Source organism: Heloderma suspectum, chromosome 1, assembly GCF_057233095.1.
Source record: "Heloderma suspectum isolate Gila_16-S chromosome 1, 16-S_ref, whole genome shotgun sequence".
NCBI lineage: Eukaryota > Metazoa > Chordata > Lepidosauria > Squamata > Helodermatidae > Heloderma > Heloderma suspectum.
Genome location: NC_139458.1, coordinates 321,489,500 through 321,517,308, shown reverse-complemented (window position 1 = coordinate 321,517,308; position 27,809 = coordinate 321,489,500). Strand labels below are relative to the sequence as shown.

At 42.6% G+C, this 27,809-nt stretch overlaps 1 protein-coding gene across 1 annotated transcript; it reads left to right on the top strand.

Moving 5' to 3' along the window:
• Positions 1–2,077: 2,077 nt before the first annotated feature.
• On the top strand, positions 2,078–27,809 carry PPIL6 (peptidylprolyl isomerase like 6). The gene is made up of 8 exons (XM_084831357.1): positions 2,078–2,179; positions 7,844–7,939; positions 10,479–10,667; positions 22,493–22,555; positions 24,693–24,840; positions 25,545–25,601; positions 27,000–27,135; positions 27,578–27,809. Exons 1-8 carry the CDS (start codon positions 2,078–2,080, stop codon positions 27,687–27,689), a joined length of 903 nt encoding a protein of 300 aa, XP_084687483.1. The 3' UTR covers positions 27,690–27,809.

Below are 27,809 nucleotides of genomic sequence, written 5' to 3'. Positions count from 1 at the left end.
ATACAATATTTTAATGTAGAATTTTATTGTTTTAAAACTTGTATTGCTGTACATCGTCCAGAGTGGCTGGGTGACCAGCCAGATGGGCGATTAAGAAAATAAATAAATAAATAAATAAATAAATAAATAAATAAATAAATGCGATTTAGTTATCCTTGAATGCTTAAGTGCTAGAAATAAGTGCAAAATACTTTTAAACCACAAAATACAAGTGTTATTTTTAATCACTATCATGTTTTTCCTTCAGAATGTGACACTGTTTTTATTCTAGGTTAAAATTGGCTGAGGTGCTAATGAAGATCCTTTCAAAAAATAACAAAAGATTTAAGATATGTATCTCAATCCATGGCTTAGAAACTGTTTACTTGGTGAGGTTCCCCATCCCTGGAATGGAGTATTCTAGAAGAGGATTTAACTGGCTGGCTGCTGGAGTCCTGAACAGGAGCCTCCACATTGTAACATTTTGTTTCAGGTCCCATTTGTTCTATGTCCAATAATCTATATTGTAATCTACTGTAGAAGTGGCAGTGGCAGTGGTTTGACCATCAATGGATGATCTGCTCTATCTGACAGAAGGATGGGACAGAGAAAAGCACTCTGCCATTGGCTTAGTTACCCAGATTCTGAAGAAGGCCAGGCCAGGCAGAAGGACATAGAAAGAAGCAGGCAGAGGAAGCAGAAGGCAACATGCTCCAGGAAGCTGAGGAACGTATGAAAAAAAGGCTGGAATAGATAGTGATGTAAAAAAGGAAAGTGGACAAGAGCAGGGGAGGAGGAGGAGCCTGAAAAAGCTGACGCGCACACCTAGATTTGAAATCCCCAGCTAAATCCTTGGCAACATGCTTCTAATAATAATTTATGACAATACTGCGCATCTTAACTGCACTTAAGGTCCATTCCAAACTGAAGGAAATTAGTTCTTTTTTCATGCATCAGTTTTATACAGCTGCCACAAACTTTTATAAGTGCCAGTGTAGTTACACTTTCATTTCTTTCTAGATACAAACTCACTATTTTAATATAAAAGTAGTTAACTGAAACTTGGAAAGAGGACTAAGTAAGATTATAGTTTTCAACCCACTTTTCCCATAGTACTCTATCCCTTAAAGTCAATAAGCCTACACTATTTGATGTGTTTTGAGGGCTAAAACCTTAACAGCGCAATTCTATATATATTTACTCAGAAGTACAACCCACTGAGTTCACTGGGGCTTACTCCCAGGTAAGGGTGTACCGGATTATAACCTAAGAGTTGTACTTTCCAGATATTGTTGTAGGATAAACTAATACAGCAACACCTTTTGTTACTGCATGGCAAAAACATGCAACAAAGTTGCAAAAACAATCTATAGTTTAACTAAAAGTGCACATAAACATTTTATTTACTTATTTTAAATGTTTGTCCCCATCCTCTTTACACTCTGATCCTGTGTACATGATTTGGAAGCATGTGCCATTTTTACTAGTATGGCTAGGATTAGAATGTAAGTGCAACACAGCAAGCTACAATACATCAGAGTAGAAGCAAAGTACAAGTTCCCATCTGCTCTTCTAAAATCACTTTTTGTTATCTGTAGTACTTCTGTGTATGAGAGTTCAGGATGACCATTTATATAGATCTAATTCTATTGGGCACAGCTTTGTCAATATATAATAATACAATCCACCCACCCACCCACCCACCCCCATGTGAATGCTGTTTAAATAAAATGTTTTGGCTTTACAATGTCATCACCTCAATCATAGTTTTTCTGAAGATATTTAATATCAATTTCTCTTTACCACTACCGTAATAAAAAATTAAACATGGAAAACCTGGATACTGTACTTATAACATCTCTTAGTATCAGACATATGATCACACACAGGGTGATCGCTTTGACATCATCCAGTGTTGTATAAATACAACAGAAACCAAGAACCAATCACAGGCTAGCAGAACTCACTGCTGGACAGAATGGCAGCATCCGATTGGTGTTGCTATAGTGAATGCAATTGTTTATATTCCTCCTACGGTTTGTGGGGAAGGGACAAGTGAAGCAACAGCAAAGCAAGGGAACAGAAAACTTTATGTACCATGTGGCCTAAGAATGCTATGGGGCCCGTGGGGCAGCAAGTGGTGGAGGTTGTGGGGCTTCTTACAGAACCTTCCTTTCACATGGCTGTGTATGCAGCAGAGGTAACTCACAGAGCCCTCTTCTTCCTGCAGCAACAACAGCAGCAGTGACTTGCTAATATCTCTCTTCTGTTCTCTTCTTGTGTGCTCTTTTATATAGACTGTATGTCCAGTGAGCTGTTGCATTACCTATAGATTGTTGCAAATGTTGAATGCATAGCAGATCCTGTCAGAGCATGGTTGTGGTTTGAGCTAATTATAATTTTTAAGGGTTTATTAAGAACCTCACTACTTTTATTACTGTATTTGCAAGTTCTACTTACAAGAACACTTCTGTAATATTTCTTTAACCTGCCTTTTGTAAAATGTATTATCTATAATCTTGTAGCAGTTTCAGCATTTCATCCACTGAATTGTAAGTACATTCTGTGGCAGTCTGTCCGGTTCTTACTGTTGCTTCTTGTCCCTCGTACAGGTTTCTCAGGAGACAGGTAAGGTGGTCTGGTACTCCCATCTCTATAAGAATTTGCCACAGTTTGTTGTGATCCACACAATCAAAGGCTTTAGTGTAGTAAATGAAGCAGAAATAGACGTTTTTCAGGAATTCTCTTGCTTTCTCCATGATCCAGCGAATGTTGGCAATTTGATCTCTAGTTCCTCTGCCTCTTCGAAACCCCGCTTGTACTTCCGGTAGTTCTCGGTTCACATGCTGCTGAAGCCTAGCTTGTAGGATTTTGAGCATCACCTTGCTGGCATGTGAAATGAGCGCAATTGTACAGTAGTTTGAACACTCTTTGGCATTGCCCTTCTTTGGAATTGGAATGTAAACTGACCTTTTCCAGTCTTGTGGCCACTGTTGAGTGTTCCAAATTTGTTGGCATATTGAATGCAGCACTTTAACAGCATCATCTTTTAGGATTTTAAATAGCTCAGCTGGAATACTGTCATCTCTGCTAGCTTTGTTGTTAGTAATGCTTCCTAAGACCCATTTGATTTCACTCTCGAGGATGTCCGGCTCAAGTTCAGTGAGCGCACTATCATGGCTATCAGGGACATTCAGATCTTTCCTGTATAGTTCTTCTGTGTATTCTTGCCACCTCTTCTTAATCTCATCTGCTTCTGTTAGGTCCCTGCCTTCTTTGTCCTTTATCATGCCCGTCTTTGCACAAAACGTTCCCTTGATATCTCCGATTTTCTTGAAAAGATCTCTAGTCTTTCCCATTCTATTGTTTTCCTCGATTTCTTTGCATTGTTCATTTAAGAAGGCCTTCTCGTCTCTCCTTGCTATTCTCTGGAACTCTGCATTCAGTTGGATATATCTTCCCCTTTCTCCCTTGCTTTTTGCTTCCCTTCTTTCCTCAGCGACTTGTAAAGCTTCATCAGACAGCCACTTTGCTTTCTTGCATTTCTTTTTCTTTGGAATGGATTTCGTTGCTGACTCCTGAACAATGTTACGGATCTCCGTCCATAGTTCCTCAGGCACTCTGTCTATCAGTTCTAATCCCTTAAATCTATTCCTCACCTCCACTGTATATTCATAAGGGATTTAGGTCATACCTGAATGGTTTAGTGGTTTTCCCTACGTTCTTCACTTTAAGCCGAAATGTTGCAAGAAGCAGCTCATGATCTGAGGCACAGTCAGCTCCAGGTCTTGTTTTTACTGACTGTATGGAGCTTCTCTATCTTTGGCTGCAAAGTAAATAATCATTCTGATGTCGATATTGACCATCTGGTGATGTCCATGTGTAGAGTCGCCTCTTGTGCTGTTGGAAAAGAGTGTTTGCTATGATCAGCGTGTTCTCTTGGCAAAACTCTATTAGCCATTGTCCTGCTTCATTTTGCACACCAAGGCCATGCTTGCCTGTTATCCCGGTTATTTCTTGACTTCCTACTTTAGCATTCCAATCCCCTATGATGAAGAGGACATCTTTTTTTGGTGTTAGTTCTAGAAGGTGTTGTAGGTCTTCATAGAACCGATCAACCTCAGCTTCTTCGGCCTCAGTGGTTGGGGCATAGACTTGAATTACTGTGATGTTGAATGGTTTTCCTTGGATTCGTACTGAGATCATTCTGTCGTTTTTGAGATTGTACCCCAGTACTGCTTTTCCCACCCTTTTATTGACTATGAGTGCTACTCCATTTCTTCTAAGGGATTCTTGCCCACAGTAGTAGATATGATGGTCACCTGAATTAAATTCACCCATGCTTGTCCATTTTAGTTCACTGATTCCCAAGATGTCGATGTTCAGTCTTGCCATCTCATGTTTGACCACCTCCAGCTTATCTTGATTCATTGATCTTACATTCCAGGTTCCTAAACAATATTGTTCTTTACAACATCGGATTTTCTTTTCACCACCAGACACATCCACAGCTGAGTGTTCTTTCGGCTTTGGCCCAGCCACTTCACTCTTTCTTGGCAAGAATACTGGAGTGGGTTGCCATTTCCTTCTCCAGCGGACCACATTTCGTCAGAACTCTCCGCCATGACCTGTCAGTCTTGGGTGGCCCTGCACGGCATAGCTTATGGCTTCACTGAGTTATGCAAGCCCCTTCGCCACAACAAGGCAGTGATCCATGAAGGGGTTTAAATGGATTGGAGGCAAAAGGAGAAGGGGACGGCAGAGGATGAGATGGCTAGATAGCATCACCGATGCAATGAATATGAATTTGAGCACACTCCGGGAAAAAGCGGAGGACAGGAAGGCCTGGTGTGCTATGGTCCATGGGGTCACAAAGAGTCGGACACGACTTAACAACAACAACTACTACATTTAAAATGGAATTATGTTTACATCTCCCCGGTTCAAAACAGATGTTTATCTAGTTAATGCCAGAGCAAAAAACTATTTCCTCAACCTGCAGTTTTTTGACTTGAAATGTTGGGTCACTTCAGATTTTGCCATTTTTGTGGATGTGGCCACATAAAAGAAGTAACAGCCAAACTAGCACATCCATGGATTCAGCCAGTGATTGCCAGCGGTGGTTCATGTGAACATGACACATTTTTCAGCTACTACATTCATGGATATGTGGCTGCTATTCTATGTATGTGGAGGCTCAATTTCTTCAATGTCCCTGCATCCCTAAGGCAGATCAGGCCCTGCCTGGTTTCAACTTTCCTTTGGCATTTGAAAATGCAAATATGTATATATCTTAAGCACAGAATGAAAGAGACAATGGAAGAGCTCCAGGCAACTACAAGGAACAGAAGGGCTGAGATAGATGAAAGGGGAAGGATTGAGAATGGATATCTGTTTGTTTGTTTAAAAAGATCAATGTTTATGCACTGGGCCATGAACGGTATGAGTGCTCAGACACGCTAGAAATGAGAGTCCTTGCAGCATCAGCATCAGTTTGGGACATTAGGAGTAGTCTCTTAGCATGGCCGGCATCAAGGATAGGCCTGGTTGGGTGCCAACAGGGGTCCACTGAGAGAAGGCCCCTGGACTTGCTTCACCATTGCAACCAGCTTGTTCACCTCCTCTCACTCTGGCCCAGAGAACGGTGGTGGTGAGAAGGAGAAGCAGCAGTAGATACCACTGCCTACTGGTTCATTGGCTCTTTGCCTGTCAAGCAAGCAAGTGGTAGAAATGATGAGAAAAAGGATGATGAACAAGAGCAGCTGGTTATTGTGTGTTTAGACCTTTGCATTTTATTCTATTTTACAATTGTACAACTCCTAAAGAATTTTTAAGGTGTCTTATAAATAAAATAAATATGGGGGAGTAAGATGCAGGGAACAAGGGAACCAAAAGGCAAAGCTAGAATCTAGTCACTGCTCAAAGACATAGAGCTTAAGTATTTATACTTAGGTGGGTCATTGAGGACCAGTGGAATGAAGAGGGTGTGATGCTAGAGCAGGTGAAGAAAAATACAGAGGTTTTCAACAACCATCTTGTGATTTGAGGTTGTAAGCCGGACATCAAGTTTGTAAAACAGATCAGTAATATATTCTCCATATTGCAAATGGTGCTGTGATGAGAGAGTGTGCTTTGACTGACCAGTGAGTTCATGGCTTAGGGAAGAGGGATTTCCTGAATCATAAATGATGCTCTTCACCACTACCATTCTGTTGCTCTTTCTGCTTTCAGCAGTTTTGCTATCACACAATAAATGGATCAGGCATTGACCTTATTTTATTTTTATCATGATTCACTCATACAACCCCTTCATTCCAAGTACATCTCAGTCCAGATCGGTCACAATGGAAACATGGTTGTATCAATCTGTCCTGAAATAAGTGATACAAAGTCACAGTTGTAACTGGAATGCTTTCATTTCCACCAATTATGTGTGTTTTGAGAGCACCATTATTAAATATAAGTGGATATGTGAAGAACTGAATCAGCCTTGGTCACCCTGACCTTTATCAAGAGAGGGACAGGGGGAGTGCAACCTGTTAATTCTGCTCCATCTCTCATCAGCTTTTGATACCATCGACCATGGTATCCTCCTGGATCGACTCCATGGGATGGATATCGGAGGCACTGTGCTACAGTGGTTCCGGTCCTACCTACAGGGCCGATTTCAGAGATTAACATTGGGTGACTATTCCTTGGCCCCTTGGCAATTGAGCTATGGGGTTCCACAGGGTACCATCTTGTCCCCAATGTTGTTTAACATCTATATGAGGCCGCTGGGAGTGGTCATTAGGGGATTTGGAGCTAAATGCCATCAGTATGCTGATGACACGCAGCTCTATCTCCCTGTGACATCTGAATCAGGAGAGGCTGTGCAAGTCCTGAATCAGTGCCTAGACTCAGTAATGGGCTGGATGAGGGCCAATAAACTGAAGCTGAACCCTGGCAAGACGGAAGCCCTGTGGGTGAGTAGTTCTTGAGTGTGGCAGGTAGGCTCATTGCCTATTCTGGGTGGGGTTGCACTCCCTCTGAAAGATCAGGTCCGTAGTCTGGGGGTACTCCTAGATCCATCATTGTCACTGGAGACCCAAGTGGCCATGGAGGCTCAGAGTGCCTTTTACCAGCTTTGGCTGGTTCACCAGCTACGGCCTCTCCTGGACAGGGGTAGCTTGAACACAGTGGTACAGGCATTAGTAATAGAAAGACTGGATTACTGTAATGCGCTCTATGCGGGGCTGCCCTTAAGGCTCGTTTGGAAGCTGGAGCTAGTACAGAATGCAGCAGCTCGGCTGTTGTCGGGAGCTGCCCCTTTTCAGCATGCAACTCCTTTGCTGAGGGAACTGCACTGGCTGCCTATTCACTACTGGGACAGGTTTAAGGTATTAGTACCAGTGTATAAAGCCTTAAATAACTTGGGACCAGGATACCTGAGAGAGCGCCTCTTTCCTTACCAGCCTGCCCCATCACTGAGGTCATCAGAGGGCAGGTTCCTGGTGGTTCCAATGCACCCAGCAAAGCTGGAGTCCACCAGGAAAGAGCCTTCACTGTGGTGGCCCCCTTCCTGTGGAATTCCCTGCCTTTAGAGGTCAGGCAGGCGCCAACATTGTGTTCCTTTCGGCGCCTCCTGGAGACATAGTTATTTTGAGAGGCCTTCCTTGAGTAAGCAGCCGTGGGTTATTAAATTTGGCCTTATTGGAATTTGTCTTTTTGAAATGTTTTAACTGTTTTAACCTAGTGTTTTACTCTTTTATCTTGCTGTTCACCACTCCGAAATCTTGTGATGTGGAGTGGTATATAAATATTGTAAATAAAATAAATATGTACTTTCTTTTTTTAATAGTTTCACTTTATTTTGAATATCTAGGCTCTGAGGAGGAATTTTCCAGCTAAGATAGCAGAGCCAAAAGTGCTTCCTTTGCTACAATTTGCATGGGATGAATATCTACAGGAGAAAAAAAGGGTATGTGTTACTTCCAAAGCAGAGTGGATTGACTTGATTTAGTGAGATGTTGGTCTTTCCTGGTTTTACAACAGACACTCTCCAATGCAAGTTTCAGACTGAATGTTCTATTCCTTTTCCAGGTTCTGTTCATAAAAGCTCTTCAGGAAATGAGGCCTTATCTCAGGGTGACCTTGTTGATTCTCCTTGATCTCTCGGCGGCTTTCTATACCATTGACCATGGTATCCTTCTGGGACGGCTCTCTGAATTGGGAGTGGGAGGCACTGTATTGCAATGGTTATGCTCCTACTGGGAGGGTCGGCTCCAGAAGGCAGTGTTTGGGGAACACTGCTTGGCCCCATGGATTCTCCAATATGGGGTTCCACAGGGGACAGTTTTGTCCCCCATGCTGCTCAACATCTACATGAAACCGTTGGGTGTGGTCATCCGGAGTTTTGGAGTGCGCTGTCATCAGTATACTGATGACACGCAGCTCTATTTCTCCTTTTCATCTTCTTCAGGTGAGGCTGTGGATGTGCTGAATCAATGCCTGGCTGCGACAATGGACTGGATGTGGGCTAACAAACTGAAGCTCAATCCAGACAAGACTGAGATGCTGTTGGCAGGTGGTTCTGCTGACCGGATGGAGGGCGTTCAACCTGTTCTGGATGGGACTGCACTCCCCCTGTAGGAGCAGGCCTATATTTTGGAGGTCCTCCTGGAACCATCTTTGTCATTTGAGGCTCAGGTGGCCTCAGTGTCATGGAGTACCATCTACAAACTTCAGTTGGTGGCCCAGCTATGCCCCTATCTGGACAGGGATAACCTGGCTTCAGTTGTCTATGCTCTGGTAACCTCCAAGTAAGATTACTGCAATGTGCTGTACGTGGGACTGTCTTTGAAGACAGTTCAGAAGCTGCAGCTCGTGTAAAATGCAGCAGCTAGACTGACAACTAGGACTAGAAGGTCCGCACATATAAGTCCGACTCTGGCCCACTTGCACTGGCTGCCTATATGCTTCCGAGCTCAATTCAAGGTGCTGGTTTTAACCTATAGAGCCCTTCACGGCTTTGGACCGCGATACCTGATAGCACGCCTAGCACAAAATGAACCTACCTGTACTTACATTCAGCATCTAAGGTCTCCTGCAAGTGCCTCCTCCAAGGGAAGCTCGGAAGGCAGCAATGAAGGAGAGGGCCTTCTCAGTGGTGGTGCCCCATCTGTGGAATAAGCTCCCTGATGAGGTTCGCCTGGTGCCAACATTGTTATCTTTTCGGCGCCAGGTTAAGACTTCTCTCTTTTCCCAGGCGTTTGGCAGCACTTGATGAGTTTTAATCAGTCCTGGATGTGTCTTTAGTTATGACTGTCTGTTCAAGGTTGCTTTTAGTTATATGTTGTTTTTGTATATTGTCTGTATGCTTTTATGTTTTTTATATTGTATTTTAATGTTTTAACTTCTGTAAACTGCCCAGAGAGCTTCAGCTATGGGAGTGGTATAGAAATGTAAGAAATTATTATTGTTGTTGTTGTTGTTGTTGTTGTTATCTTCATTATACTGAGTATACAAGTAGTTTTTAATGTCACTCTCAATAGTTCTTGCTTGCTTTAATTTCAAACATATACTTAAGTTATCTATCAGTGTTTCTACTGCATCTTAAAACTCTGAATCCATCCCCCATTGCCTATCCTTGTCCCTCTTTCTCCCTCTGCTCCTTTTTGTGCATTTGCAGCACAGACACACACACACAAAACTAGCACAAGTTTAATGAGGACTAAGAGACACATGGGACAAACATGCTTCCTGATATAGTAACTTGGGGCACCTACTACCAAGCATTTATAGAGTGTGGCCCCAACCTATGCATGTTTGCTTAGAAGTGAGGCCCATTAATTTCAGTAGGCATTAATCTCTAGTAAGGTGTATATCACTGCAGCCTTACTCACTGATAATCACTGTAGCCTCAAGCTTGAGACAGCAAGCCCTTATTCCCAGGAACATTTGCTTGCTGGCTGAAGCTCTACATCAGGGGTGGGCAGAAGACAGATTCCGGATGTTTTGGTCTTTAACTCTCAGAAAACTCTGCCAGCATGGCCAGTGGTCAGGAATGCAGGGAGTTGAAGTCAAAACATCTATCTCTTGCCCACCCCTGCTCTACCTTGCTGGTTCAAGGCACAAGCCTGCAGCAGCCCATTTTCCTTGCAACATCTGTCCAAATTGTCCAGGTATTGTGAGGAACATTACAGTCCAAAATTTCAGAAGTGGAACTTTTATTAGGGGCACCACCCAGGACCAGGTGCAGAATGCACCAGCTGTTCCTAGCAGGTAGATTGGCATCCTGCTTCCCAGCCAATCCACACACTTCGAGTGCTCATAGCCTGGAAGTGGCTGCACTTCTCAGTGGAAACACACCTTGCCTTTTCAGGTCTATTCTTCTGTGCATTTTATTGTTCTCACCAATGTAAAATCTGTGTGTTTAATTCACTGTTTGACTATTTAATGCGTTTACTGTTTAATGCATACTGATCTGTAAACGTTGCCATTTTGCCTTCCAATCACAGGAGTTGAGAGGGGAAACATGGGAATATCCTTCCAGTGTCATGTGTTTTGTTGATGGCCAGCTCCTTGGAGATGAAAAAATGCTGCTAAAGTGGGCTTATGATGTTTGGGATTATAAAGACTTTAAGACCACAGCACTTTATGAAGCTATTACTGAGGATTTCCTTACCAAATACATGAGACGCAAAAAGGTAGGTTCTTTGTTTTCAAAAGGAAAGACTCGTCTTTGAAGATCTGGGGTCTGACAGAACAATATTTAGAGTATCACTGATCCCTATATTCGGGATTATTTATGTATTTATTATATTTATATCCTACCTTTTTTCCTCTTTCAAGGAACCCAGGGCAGCTCACATGATCCTCCTCCTCCTTTCCATTTCATCATCACAACAACCCTGTGAGGTAGCTTAGGCTGAGAGTCAGTGCCTGGCCCAAAGTCACCCAGTGAGCTTCATGGCTGAGTGGGGACTAGAATTCAGAGTCCCAGTCCAACAGTCTAACCACTACACCACACTGGTTCTCCCTCTGATTGGGTTCAGATTGGCTGTGAGCCTGTGTGATTCATTTACTTTAACCTTAATAGGCTTAATTCAGACAAGAGGGTTGGGAAGGTGCTGCTGACTTACACACAGACACACTCCACCAACCTTTTTTCCATTTCCAGGTTACTCTAACCATAGGTTTTTGTGATCTCCAAATCAGGTGAACTTTGCCCTAAGCCCTAACCTCTAAATCATGGTTTCCAATCCCACTTGAAATCATGGTGTTGAAGTTAACACTAATCATAGTTTGCTGCTGTGTAGATCTGCAAAGATGAGATATAGAAGACAGACAGACAGACATAAATTGAAGTCCGATAATGCAGACAAGGTGCTTGGCGAAGTCTGGTCGACCACATGTGTGCTCGACCCTTACCTCCATGGCTTGTCACATCGAACAAGGAAGGGATATCCGGCTGGGTCCAGGAGGTTGTAAATTCTTCCTTGAGAGAGGAAGTGGTGCTGGCCTCTTTAAAACAGGTGGTAATCAGGCTGCTCCTGAAAAAGCCTAACCTGGACTGGAGGACGTTAACAACTATAGGACAGTGGCTAACATCCCCTCCCTGGGCAAGGTACTTCAGCGGGTGGTTGGAGAACAATTCCAGGCACTCTTGAAGGAGACGGATTATCTAGACCCATTTCATTAGGGCTTAAGGCCTGGTTTTGGAATGGAAACTGCCTTGGTCACCCTGTGGGATGACTTTGCCAAGAAAGGAACAGAGGAAGTGTTAATTGTCTTGGACATTCAGCGGCTTTCAATACCAGCAACCATGGTATCCTTCTGGATAGGTTGTCTGGGATGGGAGTTGGAGACACTGCACTGCAGTGGTTCCGCTCCTACCTGGATGGCCGATTCCAGAAGATGGTGCTGGGGGATTATTGCTCTGTGCCTTGGGAACTATGCCACTGGGTTCCACAGGGCTCTGTTTTATCCCCTGTGCTGTTTAACGTCTACATGAAACCACTGGGGGAGGTCATTCAGAGGTGTGGGCTGCGGTGTCATCAATATGTGGATGACACCCAACTCTACCTCTCTTTTCATCAAACCCAGGTGAGGCAGTGGCTGTTCTGAATCCATGCCTGGGCACAGTAATGGACTGGATGAGGGCCAATACACTGAGACTCAATCCAGACAAGATGGAGGTACTGTTAGTGGGTGGTTCATCTGCCTGGCTAGGTGATGTTCAAACTGTTCTGGAGGGGGTTGCACTCCCCCTAAAGGATCAGGTTCATAGTTTGGGGGTGCTCTTGGACCCAGAACTGTCACCTGAGGCACAGTTGAACTCAGTGGCATGGAGCACTTTTTATCAGCTTAAGCTGATATGCCAACTACGCCCTTATCTGGGCAGAGATAGCCTAGCTACAGTTATCCATGAACCTCTTGTCTGGATTACTGCAATGCATTGTATGTGGGGCTGCCTTTGGAAATGGTCCAGAAACTTTAACTGGCCCAAAACAAGGCGGCGAGATTGTTAACGGGGACTGGCCAACAAGTTCATATTATGCCAGTATTTTTCCAGCTGCACTGCCTGCCAGTCTCTTTCCGGGCCCAATTCAAAGTGCTGGTATTAACATTCAAAGCCCTAAATGGCTCGGGGCCAGGTTACCTGAAGGATCACCTCCTCCCATATGTGCCTGCCTGGACCCTAAGATCATCTTCAGGGGTCCTTCTCCAGGAGCCCTTGCCAAAAGAGGTAAGGCAGGTGGCTACCAGGAAAAGGGCATTTTCTGCTGTGGCACCCTGGTTGTGGAATGAGCTCCCTAGAGTGGTTCGCCTGGTGTCTACATCATACTCTTTCCGGTGCCAGGTGGAGACCTTTTTATTTTCCCAGGCATTTTTAGCATTCAAGCATTACAGTTTTTTAGCTCTGCTGTCTTAAGTCTGCTACTGCATTTTAAATATCTGCACTGCTGCTAATTTTGCTCTGGTTATATTTTTATTCTTTAGTTTTAATCTATTATATTTTATACTGTATTTTCTGTTGTATTTTTGTGCTTTTAATTTTGCAAACCACCCAGACAGCTTCAGCTATTGGGCAGTATAAAAATGAGACAGACAGACAGACAGATAGACAGATGAAGGTACACAGGTCTACAATGGAATACTTACACGAACTCTAATATGATCCCTATTCGCCCAAGGCAACGGCAAGCTCAAGAGTCAGAATCAAATATGGGGATGGGAGAGATCATAGAAACTGGGGAAATAGACATGAGCTTGGAAGTGGGCCCTGGCTACAGAATGGCAGCTGAAACGTATTGAGCCCACCAGATCTAGGGTACAAGAAGGACCAGCCCTAGGATAAATAGCGCCATCCAGAGGATTTATGGGGTCTGGTGCAGGTGTGATGTCAATCGAGAACAACATTGCTCAAAACCTTAATTTCTCAGCCACTGTTACAGTTTGCACAAGCCAAAGTTCAAAACGCCACGTCTGAGCAGTGGCAGTACAATATGCAACAGAGCAGAACTATCACAGATTTTAGTTATGATATTTTTGTTTCGTAGCAGTTCCTATCTTTTGGTAGGCATTCTTTATTTTAGAATATCCATTTTAATCTTTAAAAATAATAAATAAAAGTTATAAATAAAAAAGTATCCAGCTGACCTCTTACAGCTTATGGCTTTATTTTATTATTATTTAGATATAGTGCTTACAGTATTTGAAATGCTTGGTAATGTCGCCTCAAAGTAAAGCTGTAATCCACTGATTTTTACCTAGTGCAAATGAGATCAAAGTGGAAACTGAAAAAGAAACATAGTTTAAAACTAATTGAAGGAAGATCATTTTTGTAGATAGTACCCAAACAACCTGTAGAACCTTGAATGAAAGAGTACAGGCACTTGCTTTTTTTTCCTAGCTCACTGCAAACAGTACATTAAAAAAACACAGCTGCTGAGCTCAGCTCTGCACCCTGGGCGATTGCCCAGCTTGCCCACCCTTAAGGCTTGCCCTGGCTACAAGCCTATCAGTTTTATTTCTTGGAATATTGCGGGCTGGCTCAATAAAATGATGGATAGGAGTTTATTGAGTATCTTCAACAGTTCCATATAATTTATCTCCAAGAAACATGGATAAAAGAAATTTCATACAAAGATTTGCTTCTTATTCCGAACCAGCTATTAGAGTTAATAGCAAAGGAAAGAGTAAAGGAGGACTGGCATTTTGTGTTTCAACAAGTTTAAATGTGAAAGTAGAAGAAATTGAATCCTTTCCCCCTTATTTCCAGGTAATTCACCTGTTTAGTGATGTTGCATTTAACTGACTCTGTGTCAATGTTGATACGTAACCTAAAGGCTCTGTGAACTCTGGAGTAATATCTGGGCCTTGCTAGAGATGCAGCTAGAGAAAATAACAGATGAATATCTGCTGATACGTATCATTGTGATGGGCGATTTTAATGCTAGATTAGGTAGAAATAACATAGTTATCGCAGAAAGAATTGGTTTATCGAATGAGGACTCGGAGGATCTATCTCCTAGAATATCAAAGGATAGGTCTATTAATGAAGCAGGCATTATGTTGTTTAATATTATGTATAAATACCAGCTAGCCATCTTTAATGGCACAGAGGTGAGTGACTCAGAAGGCCAGTTTACCTTCTCCTCTGGTAGAGGTGAAGTGTGATTGATTATATTCTTCTTACATCTAGGGTAGTCCCTGTTTTTTAAGAATGTTTGTGTTGGAGAAAAACCAGAAAGTGACCATCAACCTTTGCTGATAGAATTGGATAATGCCATGACATTTAGTGCCTTAGAGGAAAGGCAAACCCCCTATTTTCAGTGTGGCCACTATAGGCATAGATAGGACCTGAATGTTCAGAGTAAGGTAGAAAATATACTCTTGAGTTCTGATTTGATTGTATGGACGATGGAGTTTTTGAAGGAGGAGACTAAAGAACTGGATAAGTATGATGATCTCATCCAGAAGTTAAAACCTGTGCTGAGTAAACCTAGTTATATTGGAGGTAAATACAAGCTTGATGCAGAATGGTTTGATTAAGAATGTAGGAAAAGGAAGCAAGAACTAAGTAAGTTAGCAAGGGTTGTAAAACAAGGGGGTAATGACGTTATGATGCATGAAATGGTGCAACAATGAAGAAAAAATAAACAACTGTTGAAGAAGAAAAAGATGCTTCACATCAACAACCTTGGTATGAGTTAGAACTGGCTGCTTTTGGGAATGACTCTGTTAAATGTTGGTCTCTAGCAGCACAAAAATTTAAGCAGTTGAAAGTTGGGGTAGATGCTCATATCTTAGTTGATAAATGGGAAGCTTTTTTCTCTCAAGCCTTCAACTCGAAACTCCCTATATTACATTTCCAGAATTGAACGGCCCTGAGCAGTGGCCAGTGGTAACACCCTCTCTGGTTAAAACACTTATTAACGGATTGAAGCATAACAAAGCTCCAGGGGAAGACATTCTACCACCAGAATTGTACCTCAAGAACATTAACTGGTGGCTCCTGGTGCTTGCTAAACTGTTTTTGTTGTTGTTGTTGTTCAGTCGTTCAGTCGTGTCCGACTCTTCGTGACCCCATGGACCATAGCACGCCAGGCCTTCCTGTCCTGCGCTCTCTCCCAGAGCATGCTCAAGTTCATATTCATTGCATCCGTGCCATCTCATCCTCTGCCGTCCCCTTCTCCTTTTGCCTTCAGTCTTTCCCAGCATCAGGGTCTTTTCCAGGGAGTTTTCTCTTCGCATTAGGTGGCCAAAATATTGGAGCTTCAGCTTCATTATCTGTCCTTCCAATGAGCAGTCAGGGTTGATTTCCTTTAGGATGGACCGATTTGACCTCCTTGCAGTCCAGGGGACTCGTAAGAGTCTTCTCCAGCACCACAGTTCGAAAGCATCAATTCTTCGGCGCTCAGCCTTCCTTATAGTCCAGCTCTCACAGCCATACATTACTACTGGGAAAACCATAGCTTTGATTAGACGGACCTTTGTCGGCAAGGTGATGTCTCTGCTTCTTACTATGCTGTCTAGGTTGGCCATAGCTTTCCTCCCAAGGAGCAAGCGTCTTTTAATTTCATGGCTACAGTCACCGTCTGCGGTGATCTTGGAGCCCAAGAAAGTAAAATCTGTCACTGCTTCCATTTCTTCCCCTTCTATATGCCAGGAAGTGATAGGGCCAGATGCCATGATCTTAGTTTTTTTAATGTTGAGTTTCAAACCAGCTTTTGCACTCTCCTCTTTCACCCTCAACAAGAGGCTCTTGAGATCCTCTTCGCTTTCTGCCATTAGGGTGGTATCGTCTGCATATCGGAGGTTGTTGATAATTCTCCCGGCAATTTTAATTCCGATCTCTGATTCATCCAACCCGGCATTTCTCATGATGTACTCTGCATATAAGTTAAATAAGCAGGGTGACAATATGCAGCCTTGTCGTACTCCTTTCCCAATTTTGAACCAATCGGTTGTTCCATCTCTGGTTCTTACTGTTGCTTCTTGACCCTCGTACAGGTTTCTCAGGAGACAGGTAAGGTGGTCTGGTACTCCCATCACTTTAAGAATTTGCCACAGTTTGTTGTGATCCACACAATCAAAGGCTTTAGCGTAGTCAATGAAGCAGAAATAGACGTTTTTCTGGAATTCTCTTGCTTTCTCCATGATGCAGCGAATGTTGGCGATTTGATCTCTAGTTCCTCTGCCTCTTCTAAACCCAGCTTGTACTTCCGGTAGTTCTCGGTTCGCATACTGCTGAAGCCTAGCTTGTAGGATTTTGAGCATCACCTTGCTGGCATGTGAAATGAGCGCAATTGTGCGGTAGTTTGAACACTCTTTGGCGTTGCCCTTCTTTGGAATTGGAATGTAAACTGACCTTTTCCAGTCTTGTGGCCACTGTTGAGTGTTCCAGATTTGTTGGCATATTGAATGCAGCACTTTAACAGCATCATCTTTTAGGATTTTAAATAGCTCGGCTGGAATACTGTCATCTCCGCTAGCTTTGTTGTTACTAATGCTTCCTAAGGCCCACTTGACTTCACTCTCTAGGATGTCCGGCTCAAGTTCAGTGACCGCACTATCATGGCTATCAGGGACATTCAAATCTTTCCTGTATAGTTCTTCTGTGTATTCTTGCCACCTCTTCTTAATCTCATCTGCTTCTGTTAGGTCCCTGCCTTCTTTGTCCTTTATCATGCCCGTCTTTGCACAAAACGTTCCCTTGAGATCTCCAATTTTCTTGAAGAGATCTCTACTCTTTCCCATTCTATTGTTTTCCTCGATTTCTTTGCATTGTTCATTGAAGAAGGCCTTCTTGTCTCTCCTTGCTATTCTCTGGAACTCTGCATTCAGTTGGGTATATCTTCCCCTTTCTCCCTTGCTTTTCGCTTCCCTTCTTTCGTGAGCTACTTGTAAAGCCTCATCAGACAGCCACTTGGCTTTCTTGCATTTCTTTTTCTTTGGGATGGATTGAGTTGCTGACTCCTGAACAATGTTACGGACCTCCGTCCATAGTTCCTCAGGCACTCTGTCTATCAGGTCTAATCCCGGAAATCTATTCCTCACCTCCACTGTATATTCATAAGGGATATGATTTAGGTCATACCTGAATGGTTTAGTGGTTTTCCCGACGTTCTTCAATTTCAGCCGAAATTTTGCAAGAAGCAGCTCATGATCTGAGCCACAGTCAGCTCCAGGTCTTGTTTTTACTGACTGTATGGAGCTTCTCCATCTTTGGCTGCAAAGGACATAATCAATCTGATTTCGATATTGACCATCTGGTGACGTCCATGTGTAGAGTCGCCTCTTGTGTTGTTGGAAAAGAGTGTTTGCTATGATCAGCATGTTCTCTTGGCGAAACTCTATTAGCTTTTGTCCTGCTTCATTTTGTACACCAAGGCCATGCCTGCCTGTTATCCCGGTGATTTCTTGACTTCCTACTTTAGCATTCCAATCCCCTATGATGAAGAGGACATCTTTTTTTGGTGTTAGTTCTAGAAGGTGTTGTAGGTCTTCATAGAACCGATCAACCTCAGCTGCTTCGGCCTCAGTGGTTGGGGCATAGACTTGAATTACTGTGATGTTGAATGGTTTGCCTTGGATTCGTACTGAGATCATTCTATCATTTTTAAGATTGTACCCCAGTACTGCTTTTCCCACCCTTTTGTTGACTATGAGTGCTACTCCATTTCTTCTAAGGGATTCTTGCCCACAATAGTAGATATGATGGTCACCTGAATTAAATTCGCCCATGCCTGTCCATTTTAGTTCGCTGATTCCCAAGATGTCGATGTTCAATCTTGCCATCTCACGTTTGACCACCTCCAGCTTACCTTGATTCATTGATCTGACATTCCAGGTTCCTAAACAATATTGTTCTTTACAGCATCGGATTTTCTTTTCACCGCCAGACACATCCACAGCTGAGTGTCCTTTCGGGTTTGGCCCAGCCACTTCACTCTTTCTGGTGCTACTTGGAAATACCCTCTGCTCTTCCCCAGTAGCATATTGGACACCTTCCGACCTGAGGGGCTCATCTTCCGGCGTCATATCTTTTAGCCTTGTGATACGTTCCATGGGGTTTTCTTGGCAAGAATACTGGAGTGGGTTGCCATTTCCTTCTCCAGTGGACCACATTTTGTCAGAACTCTCTGCCATGACCTGTCCGTCTTGGGTGGCCCTGCACGGCATAGCTTATGGCTTCACTGAGTTACGCAAGCCCCTTCGCCACAACAAGGCAGTGATCCATGAAGGGGATTATTTCCCCTTTTGTATATAAACCTTTGTATATAAACCTAAACAGAAAGCTCCCTAAAGGGTGGGAGACAAGTATAATAGTACCAATTGATAAGAAGGGGGGGGGAAGTGATCCAAGGAATTATAGATTCACATGCCAGCAAGGTTATGCTCAAAATCCTACAAGCTAGGCTTCAGCAGTATGTGAACCGAGAACTACCGGAAGTACAAGCTGGGTTTCGAAGAGGCAGAGGAACTAGAGATCAAATCGCCAACGTTCGCTGGATCATGGAGATAGCAAGAGAATTCCAGAAAAACATCTATTTCTGCTTCATTGACTACGCTAAAGCCTTTGATTGTGTGGATCACAACAAACTCTGGCAAATTCTTAAAGAGATGGGAGTACCAGACCACGTTACTTGTCTCCTGAGAAACCTGTACGAGGGTCAAGAAGCAACAGTAAGAACCAGACATGGAACAACCGATTGGTTCAAAATTGGGAAAGGAGTACGACAAGGCTGCATATAGTCGCCCTGCTTATTTAACTTATATGCAGAGTACATCTTGAGAAATGCCGGGTTGGATGAATCACAGGTCGGAATTAAGATTTCCGGGAGAATTATCAACAACCTCAGATACGCAGACGATTCCAGCCTAATGGCAGAAAGCAAAGAGGATCTAAAGAGCCTCTTGTTGAGGGTGAAAGTGGAGAGGGCAAAAGCTGGTTTGAAACTCAACATTAAAAAAACGAAAATCATGGCATCTGGCCCCATCACTTCCTGGCATATAGAAGGGGAAGAAATGGAAGCAGTGACAGATTTTATTTTCTTGGGCTCCAAGATCACTGCAGACGGTGACTGTAGCCATGAAATTAAAAGACGCTTGCTCCTTGGGAGGAAAGCTATGGCAAACCTAGACAGCATAGTCAGAAGCAGAGACATCACCTTGCCGACAAAGGTCTGCATAATCAAAGCTATGGTTTTCCCAGTAGTAACGAATGGCTGTGGGAGCTGGACTATAAGGAAGGCTGAGCGCCGAAGAATTGATGCTTTCAAACTGTGGTGCTGGAGAAGACTCTTACGAGTCCCATGGACTGCAAGGAGGTCAAATCAGTCAATCTTAAAGGAAATCAACCCTGACTGCTCATTGGAAGGACAGATACTGAAGGTGAAGCTCAAATATTTTGGCCACCAAATGCAAAGAGAAAAGTCACTGGAAAAGACCCTGATGTTGGGAAGGATTGAAGGCAAAAGGAGAAGGGGACGGCAGAGGATGAGATGGCTAAGTAGCATCACCGATGCAATGAATATGAACTTGAGCACACTCCGGGAGAGAGAGGAGGACAGGAAGGCCTGGCATGCTATGGTCCATGAGGTCATGAAGAGTCGGACATGACTTAATGACTGAACAACAACAACATATATTGGATGTGACATCCAAACTGTATCCATGGTACTAATTGCTCAAGTTGGAAGATTGGGTTGAGTCCAACAATATCATTGCAGAAGAGCAGGCATGCTTTAGGTGAGGAAGGATTACGACTGACCAGTGTTACATCTTAGATCATCTTATTAATAAATATGTAAAGGGGTCTAAGAAATATCTATATGCAGCATTTGTAGATCTTACAGCTGCCTTCGACAGAATACATTGTGAAAGGCTGTGGATGAAACTCTGGAACTCAAATATTGATTGATGATTCAGAATATTACATATGAGATTATACATATATGTTAGGGGACATATCTGATGGTGATGATCAAACCATATATTTGCTCTCTGATGTCTACAGATTTGTGACAGAGTTGCAAGATTTGCAGTGGCAGCCCAAAAGTTGAGAAGATTTGTTGAGGTGCAAATGGTGAACTGCAACGATGTAATTTAACTCAATGGTTTTAACGTATTCGTTGTTATTAAGTTTTATATATTTATGGGTATCTTTTAAAGTAAAGTTTTGTTAGCATCTTGCTTACTGTTTTAATCCCTTATTATCATAGAGTTGGAGTATGTATATTTGTATCAATGTATTTTTGGTTTATGTATTTGTGATTGATATGACTGACCATGACAGCTGAAACAACCAATAAACTAGTCATAGTTTGCCTGATTCAGACACCACATCAGACTATAGTAAGATGAAAACAGAAGGGGAAATCAGCATGGGAGAGAGAAAAGGGGGAGTGTAAATCCATGGCACATGCCCAGTTCTCTAAGCCATGGCTTGGTGTGCCATAATGTGATGTCCCAACCAGGCCAGAGTGTATAGTTGATCTTGCTTGCAGAAACAGCCAGCTAATGTACAGGATCTTTTCTCATCATGTCTGCCACTGGAAACATGGAAATGCAGCATACAGTTCAGAGTCCTGAGCATGGTCTGAATGCACATGATACAGTGACCTTGCTGAAGCTAATCAGGTCTAGGATGGAGGACCACCTAGGCTGGGCACCCTCTCTGTGCCACCTTGAGGTCCCTGGAGGAAAGGCAGAATATATAACAAATCCCCTCCCAAGTCATAATTGGCCAAATGGCAAGGAAAATAAATGCTGTGTCCATCACAATGAGAGACTCTTTGGCAGAAGGCCAACTAAGTCTTCATCTCAACTTTTGGGACAAAATGACATTATGTAATGTCATTTGAGTGCTCAGGGAGAAGGCTCCCAAGGCGCCTCATGCCCTGGCAAGGACGAGTTGTGTGGCACAGGGAACCCCATGTGGACACATATCCAGTATGCGAAGACTGTTTTGACACTGGCTTTCATTTTTATTAGAACAGAAATGTTATAAATATGTAACTGCAACAGGAAGAGTAAGGTTATTCTAATAATTCAGCAAGGGAGGCATTTTTAAAACACTGTATTATCATCATTGCTTTCTCTAACCTGAATTAGGCTAACTAATGTCTTCAGCTCTGCCATTGGACAGCGCCAACAATCTGCTCCAGAGCGGTGTGCGCAGAGCTCCTCTTGTGCAGATGGATGTGCTTTCAACACTGCCATATGTGTGGCCTGATGACTCAGGGCTCTCAAATCCCTGTACTGGGGTAGGCAAGTTCAGGAGGTCCAGGGGCCAAATTCACAATTTGATCATTGTAGCAGGTCTGCTGATTTTCAGCAGCAAATGGCTATTTTATTTTTTATTTTGCTGCTGCCGCTGTAAACTTCAGCAGCGACCGGGGGGGGGGGGGATGGGCTGTACATGGCCCATTGCCCTACCCCTGCCCTACATCCTGTTCCATTTTATGTTGACTTCACATATAACCCTTTACAGAAACCTTTATGTGGTTTATTTCTTTTCTCCCCTCAAAATGTGTAACATTTGGAGCAGTGGTTTTGAAACTGTGTTCCAAGAACCTTGAGATTATCAGAAATTAACAGCAGACTAGGTCCTTGAAAGACCGCTCACTCACCCAGTATGGATCGTCCCTTCTTTCTCCCTCCCTCGGTCAAATTGCACTATCACAGGAGAGCACTGGATGTATCCCAGGTGCCCTCTCAGTTGATGCAGGATGACACTGAGGCCCTTTGCAATGAATGTGCATCCTAGAACGTGCCCTAGCATCTTCTGCGTCATGCAGGCATAATTTGACAGATTCAGTGATAAGAAAGTTCCCTGAAAATAGAAAAGTGGAAAGCACAGCTTCAGAGAAATGCAGAACAAATTAGCTGGTTTCTTATTTACTGGAATTCAACCTTTTGCCTACTGAGGCGTGACTAATGGCCATAAGGAAGAAGTTGTCATCCGATGAATCAGTGGCCTTGACACTGACCTCTGGGTTTGCTTCCTTTATCTTGGCAGCACGTGTTTGTATTCTTTGAGATAGCCATTCAGGAGGCGCCCATCGGAAAATTGCTATTTGAGGTAAGTTAAGCTGCATGACAAAAATCAGACGTTGACACTGGAGGTGGTGCTTAGCATTCAAATGAAGCAAGTATGCATATTTACAACTGAACTTTAAAATGCTTAAGGGCACGATCCTCGCATTCTTCCAGATGAGGCTTTTATCATGCAGTTGTCCTACCTCATTCATGGAATTTTATGGGGTCAATTCCAAACGTTGTGATCTTTCACTTGTATTCTTCTGTATTTTCCCAGTGCTGGTTCCATCTCTTTTCTTACCACAAAATAATCTATTAAACAGGGAAAGTCAGAACATTTGTACAATGCCTTTTGAAGGCAGTGCTAGGAGCCCTCTGTCTGGTATAGGGCACTTTAAAAATTCAGGGCACAAGTCCACAGGGCATAAATCTGCATAAAATTTGCATATGCTAATTTATACATATATATGTAAATTTAGAAATAATTACTAGGATTTATTTAAATTTCACAGAAGGCAAAACCAACCAATTAATTTACATCCAAATCACACCAAATAAAATAAATAAATTTAATTAATTTGCACCCCACCCCGATCATCCCAAATCTGTAGTTCCTGTTCAATTACAATTAATTCAAAATTGCTATGAACAGGTGGGAAAAATACACAAGAAGAGTGGCTGGTAGTCCTTCATTAATGAGCCCATTCACACACAACCCTAAAAATGGCAAACTTTTACACCAAAATGGAGTTTCAAATATGTAACAGGGCACTAATGAATTTCCAATTCCCACCCACTTTCTGCTCCAGAATTTAATCTAATAGATAGAACCAGTGACAAGTGTCATCTTAGAAGACGCATTCCCACAAGTGCGAAGGAATGTCACTTCTAAGATGGTGCTGTCTGACATGTGCATCCTCTAAAACAAAAGTATGTCTTTTTATTTTGAATTATTGTTTTTCCTCCTATGTAAATGCATGCAGATTTGATTGATTAAATGTCTAAAAGCCATATTTATTAATAAATCATAGAATCATAGGGCTGGAAGCGGCCTACAAGACCATCAAGTCCAACCCCCTGCTCAATGTAGGAAGCCTGATTTCCAGGCGGTCTCTCATCCAAGTACTAACCAGGGCTGACCTGACCCTGCTTAGCTTCCAAGATCAGATGAGATCAGGCACATCCAGCCCTAATAAAAGTTATATGATTGACTAAAGGCAGTATCCAATGTTGCCCGACCACAAGCGGTGCCCACTATTTGTGGAACAGAGATTTTGTGCTTCTGGGGGCAAGCCCCAAAACAAGGATGACACTTGTTTCTGGAGGAGGGCAGGTCATCAGAGCTTCCTTATGCTCCATTGGATAGTGCCCTAAGGCTGCAATTCTATGCACTCTTACCTGGAAATCTCAGAAGAACTTACTTCTGAGTAGACATGTCTAGGATTTTGTTGTAAGATTTCTTTAATGACAGACCTGTGTGTTTGTGAAAGTTCAATACCCTTTCCTAGTGAGGCTCCCTGGATAAAATAAGATATAAAATTTAAACCCCACAAACAGTAAAATCAGTAAAATCCACAATATAATAATATAAAGAATAAACGATAGAGATTAAAACAGCAAATTCTCCACCTAAAAACCTAACTCACATTAAAGCTCTTTGAAACAACAAAACACATCTACTTGTCTTCTAAAAGACAGCAGGGATTGTGCCAGGAGAACTTCCATGGGTAGAGAGTTTCACAATGGGGGCGCTATCACTGAGACGACCTTGGAAAATGGAGTCTTCCCTCCATTGGTTGTTGCTAAGCAGATGGCTGGGAATGTTGGTGAGCAGTTGTGCTGAAGCAAGAAAGTAATAAGTTACAGGGGCGGGGTGTGTGTGTGTATGTGTGTGACAAGAATGCTTATCCTTTTGACAGCAAGAGGGCATGCCCAAAGAAGGCACCTCCATTTTTTGACTTTCACTGATTCTTTCTCCACATTTTAAAACTATTGACTATAACCACATGGGCCAGAATCTTGCTTTTAAAAGATGTTACAATCTTAAGATTCTAAGTGCATGCAACTAGTCTATTTAGTTTGTGCAAAGCTTGCCTCCCCACTGACAAGACAAGGGAAAGAAGGACTTTCTCTGGGACTGAGCTTGTGGAAACTTAACACATTCTTTCTCTGTTGTGCAGCTCTATTCTGATATCTGTCCCAAAACGTGTCGGAACTTTCAATGTTTGTGTACAGGGGAGAAAAAGAAGCCTGAGTCAGGGCTGGCACTCACTTACCGAGAGTCTGTCTTTCACCGACTTGTAAAAAATGGCTGGATACAAGGAGGAGGTGGGTGTTGAAATGTTCTTACAATAAAAGCATGCTGCAGCTTGATGTACGATCATGTTCTTCACATTGATCATCAGAGTAAAACCAGACTTTGAGATAATACTAAAATAAGCCATACTTTTGCTTAAGCTTCTCAATCAAAGCCTTGCAAACAGATCAATCCAGTGATCTGTTGCGAGCATGAATGTAGCTCTCCCACCAGCGTGGGCTTCCCCATTCAACTTCCACTGAGCTAGATGATTTGCACACATACTCGTTTGTGCACAGAGATCTGATTCTTCCATTGAACAGAACTGAGCCAGTGTGCAGAAGGGATCTGGATGAGTGTGAAAGACGCAAGTCAACAGTGATTGCCTGTAATGCTGCTATTTCACAGCCATAAAATGACAATTTGACAAGTCTATTTTAAAAGAAAGAGAAGAGAATAATATTGAAGGTTCTATACAGAATTTATTGTATGGAAGCTTTTTGGTCCCTTAGAACCAAACTTAAAAATAGAACAGACACTGGCTTTTCAACATGAACCATCAATTACAGGGTAGAGAACTCTGCTGAAAGGAGCCATTAGTCATGCTATTTGGCACTCATTAGTTAATATGCAGTTATGTTTAATAGTGTGTCATTTTAAGCTTCCATTCTCTTCTTTTCAAATACAAAAAAAGATGATTATATAGCCTTAATTTTCCTCCCCAATTAATATACAGACATACATGAAGGAAGAGGGGATGGAGGCGAGTCGATATATGGCCCTATCTTTGAAGGTAGGAGTATGTTCTTAAAATGTACTGGTGACACCAGGTGAGCAGGCATGAATGATAGTAGACTAAGATACTGCTGGACTACAAAATGTACTATAGTAAAAGAAAGGAGATTAAACAGCACAGACTCATGTACATTGCAACTACTGGCTGGAAACTCATCTACTGGAATGGCAGAGACAGGAGACTTTGGGTCCTGTCTCCTCCATGAGACTTGAAGTGGTTCTTGATTCAAACAGGATTATAGTACAAATTTGAAATCTACACATTGGCCAGAATGTTCATTTGCATTACAAGTGCCTCTCCTCACTTTTTCTTCCACACAAACAATGATCAGATGTTTGTGTGTGGAAGAGATTTAAAGGCAACTTAAGATTCATTTGTGAAAAGGCCCTTTGAGGTTCTTGGCTGCTTAAAAGGTGTGTCTAGTTTTGACCACTCCATACCAGGAAAATTCCAACTAGTACAGATAAGGAAATGAAGTGAAGAAAGTGAGGCTGCAGTCATAAGCAAACTTGCCAGTATCCTATTGAACACAGTGAAACTTAATCCTGGGTAAATGTGTTTATAAAATGCTGTACAGAAATTTTTTTATGGACACTGAAATGCTGCTAAAAATGGCACCTGTAGCAACATACGCCCTGTGTCTGATGTCGAGCTTCTTCACATGGAGCTTTTATCCTGCTGTTGAGATTGGTTACTCACAGATGTTTGCGGGTCCTTTAGATGACGTTGTCAACCTCCAGGGTGTCTCCCGCACTAAATGACCTTTATTCCGTTTTTTAAAAGTTCGGTGATAATGAGCTATCAAATTACTGCACTTGAGTTCCGCTTGAGTTCTCTCATGAAAAAGGAAAAGCCGCAATAGGAGGAGCTAGACCACAGCATCACCTAGCAGCTGAATAATGAAACATATGGAAGACTCAGATAAGGGGGAAGGAAGTGATAAAGGGAGTCTGTCGTGATCTTGCATTTAAAACGGAAGCAGAAAGCCATGCTTTAAATGTGGGATTTTAGGCCCGTGTAGAGATGCTTGTCGTGTTGTAATTTCCCTTCCCCGCTACACAGCGTTGGCTGTCACTGGTGGGTGTGGGGAAACTCAATGTAATGAAGTAGGGTTTGCTACACATTATGAGGAAGCAGGGAGAACTTCACATGGGGTACCATTTGGGGCAGGATCACATGGAGTTCCATTTTGGGCAGGATCCCTAGATCATGCATAACGGTGTAGTTCTCACCTTTCCATTGAAAATCAAAAATTAACAGTATTATTTCTGGTTGTACTATTGGTACTATACTGAACACTAGTACAAGTGAAAGAGGGAGATGTGGAATTAGAAAAAGTGGACCAATGGAAAGAAAAAACCCACAGCCATGCTACATTTATGATCTGTTTTTTAGATGAAAATTTTGCAGTTCCCCATGACCGTAGAGGTGTTCTTGGAATGGCCAACAAAGGACGCCACAGCAATGGGTCCCAGTTCTACATCACATTACAGCCAGCACCTTACTTGAATGACAAATATGTGGCTTTTGGGTATGTGTAAGAGCTCTGTGGTAGACCCCAGGTACAACTGTTGCAACTGAAACATGGAGGAGGCAGCACTGCTTTAATGGCAGAATGAAGCATTTAGATCTGTACATAATTATCTTTATTTACTTAGGACACAATCCTATGCATGTTTAGACAGAAAAAAGTCCTACAGCTCCCAGCATGCCCCAGCCCACATAGCGGGACTGCATAGGATTGTAGCCTTTATAACATTTATATCCTGCCTTTTCTTCATCATGGAACTCAAGGTGGTATACATGGGGTTCCCAAGTAGTCTCCCATCCAGGCACGGACCAGACCCAGACTTGCTTAGTTACATCATGTGCCCTCAGACCGTGCCCTCAGACCATGCCCTAGAATTAGCTGGACTTTAAAAAAAATAATTGATGTGACTTCGTAATATATACTTAGTTTCTTCTTTCTTTAGACAGGTGATTGAGGGCTCAGAAGTTCTCCGGGAACTGGAAGCAACAAATACATTAAATGAGAGACCAGTTGTAGAATGTAAAATTATTAACTGTGGAGTTTTTCAGCCATGACTATGGAAGTTAGATTTGTATAATTTTACTGTAATGCATAACAATGTTGTTTTCTGATCACAGGATTTATGGTTGTTGAAAAATGTTTGGCAAATAAAAATAATTCTTTCCACTTTTAGG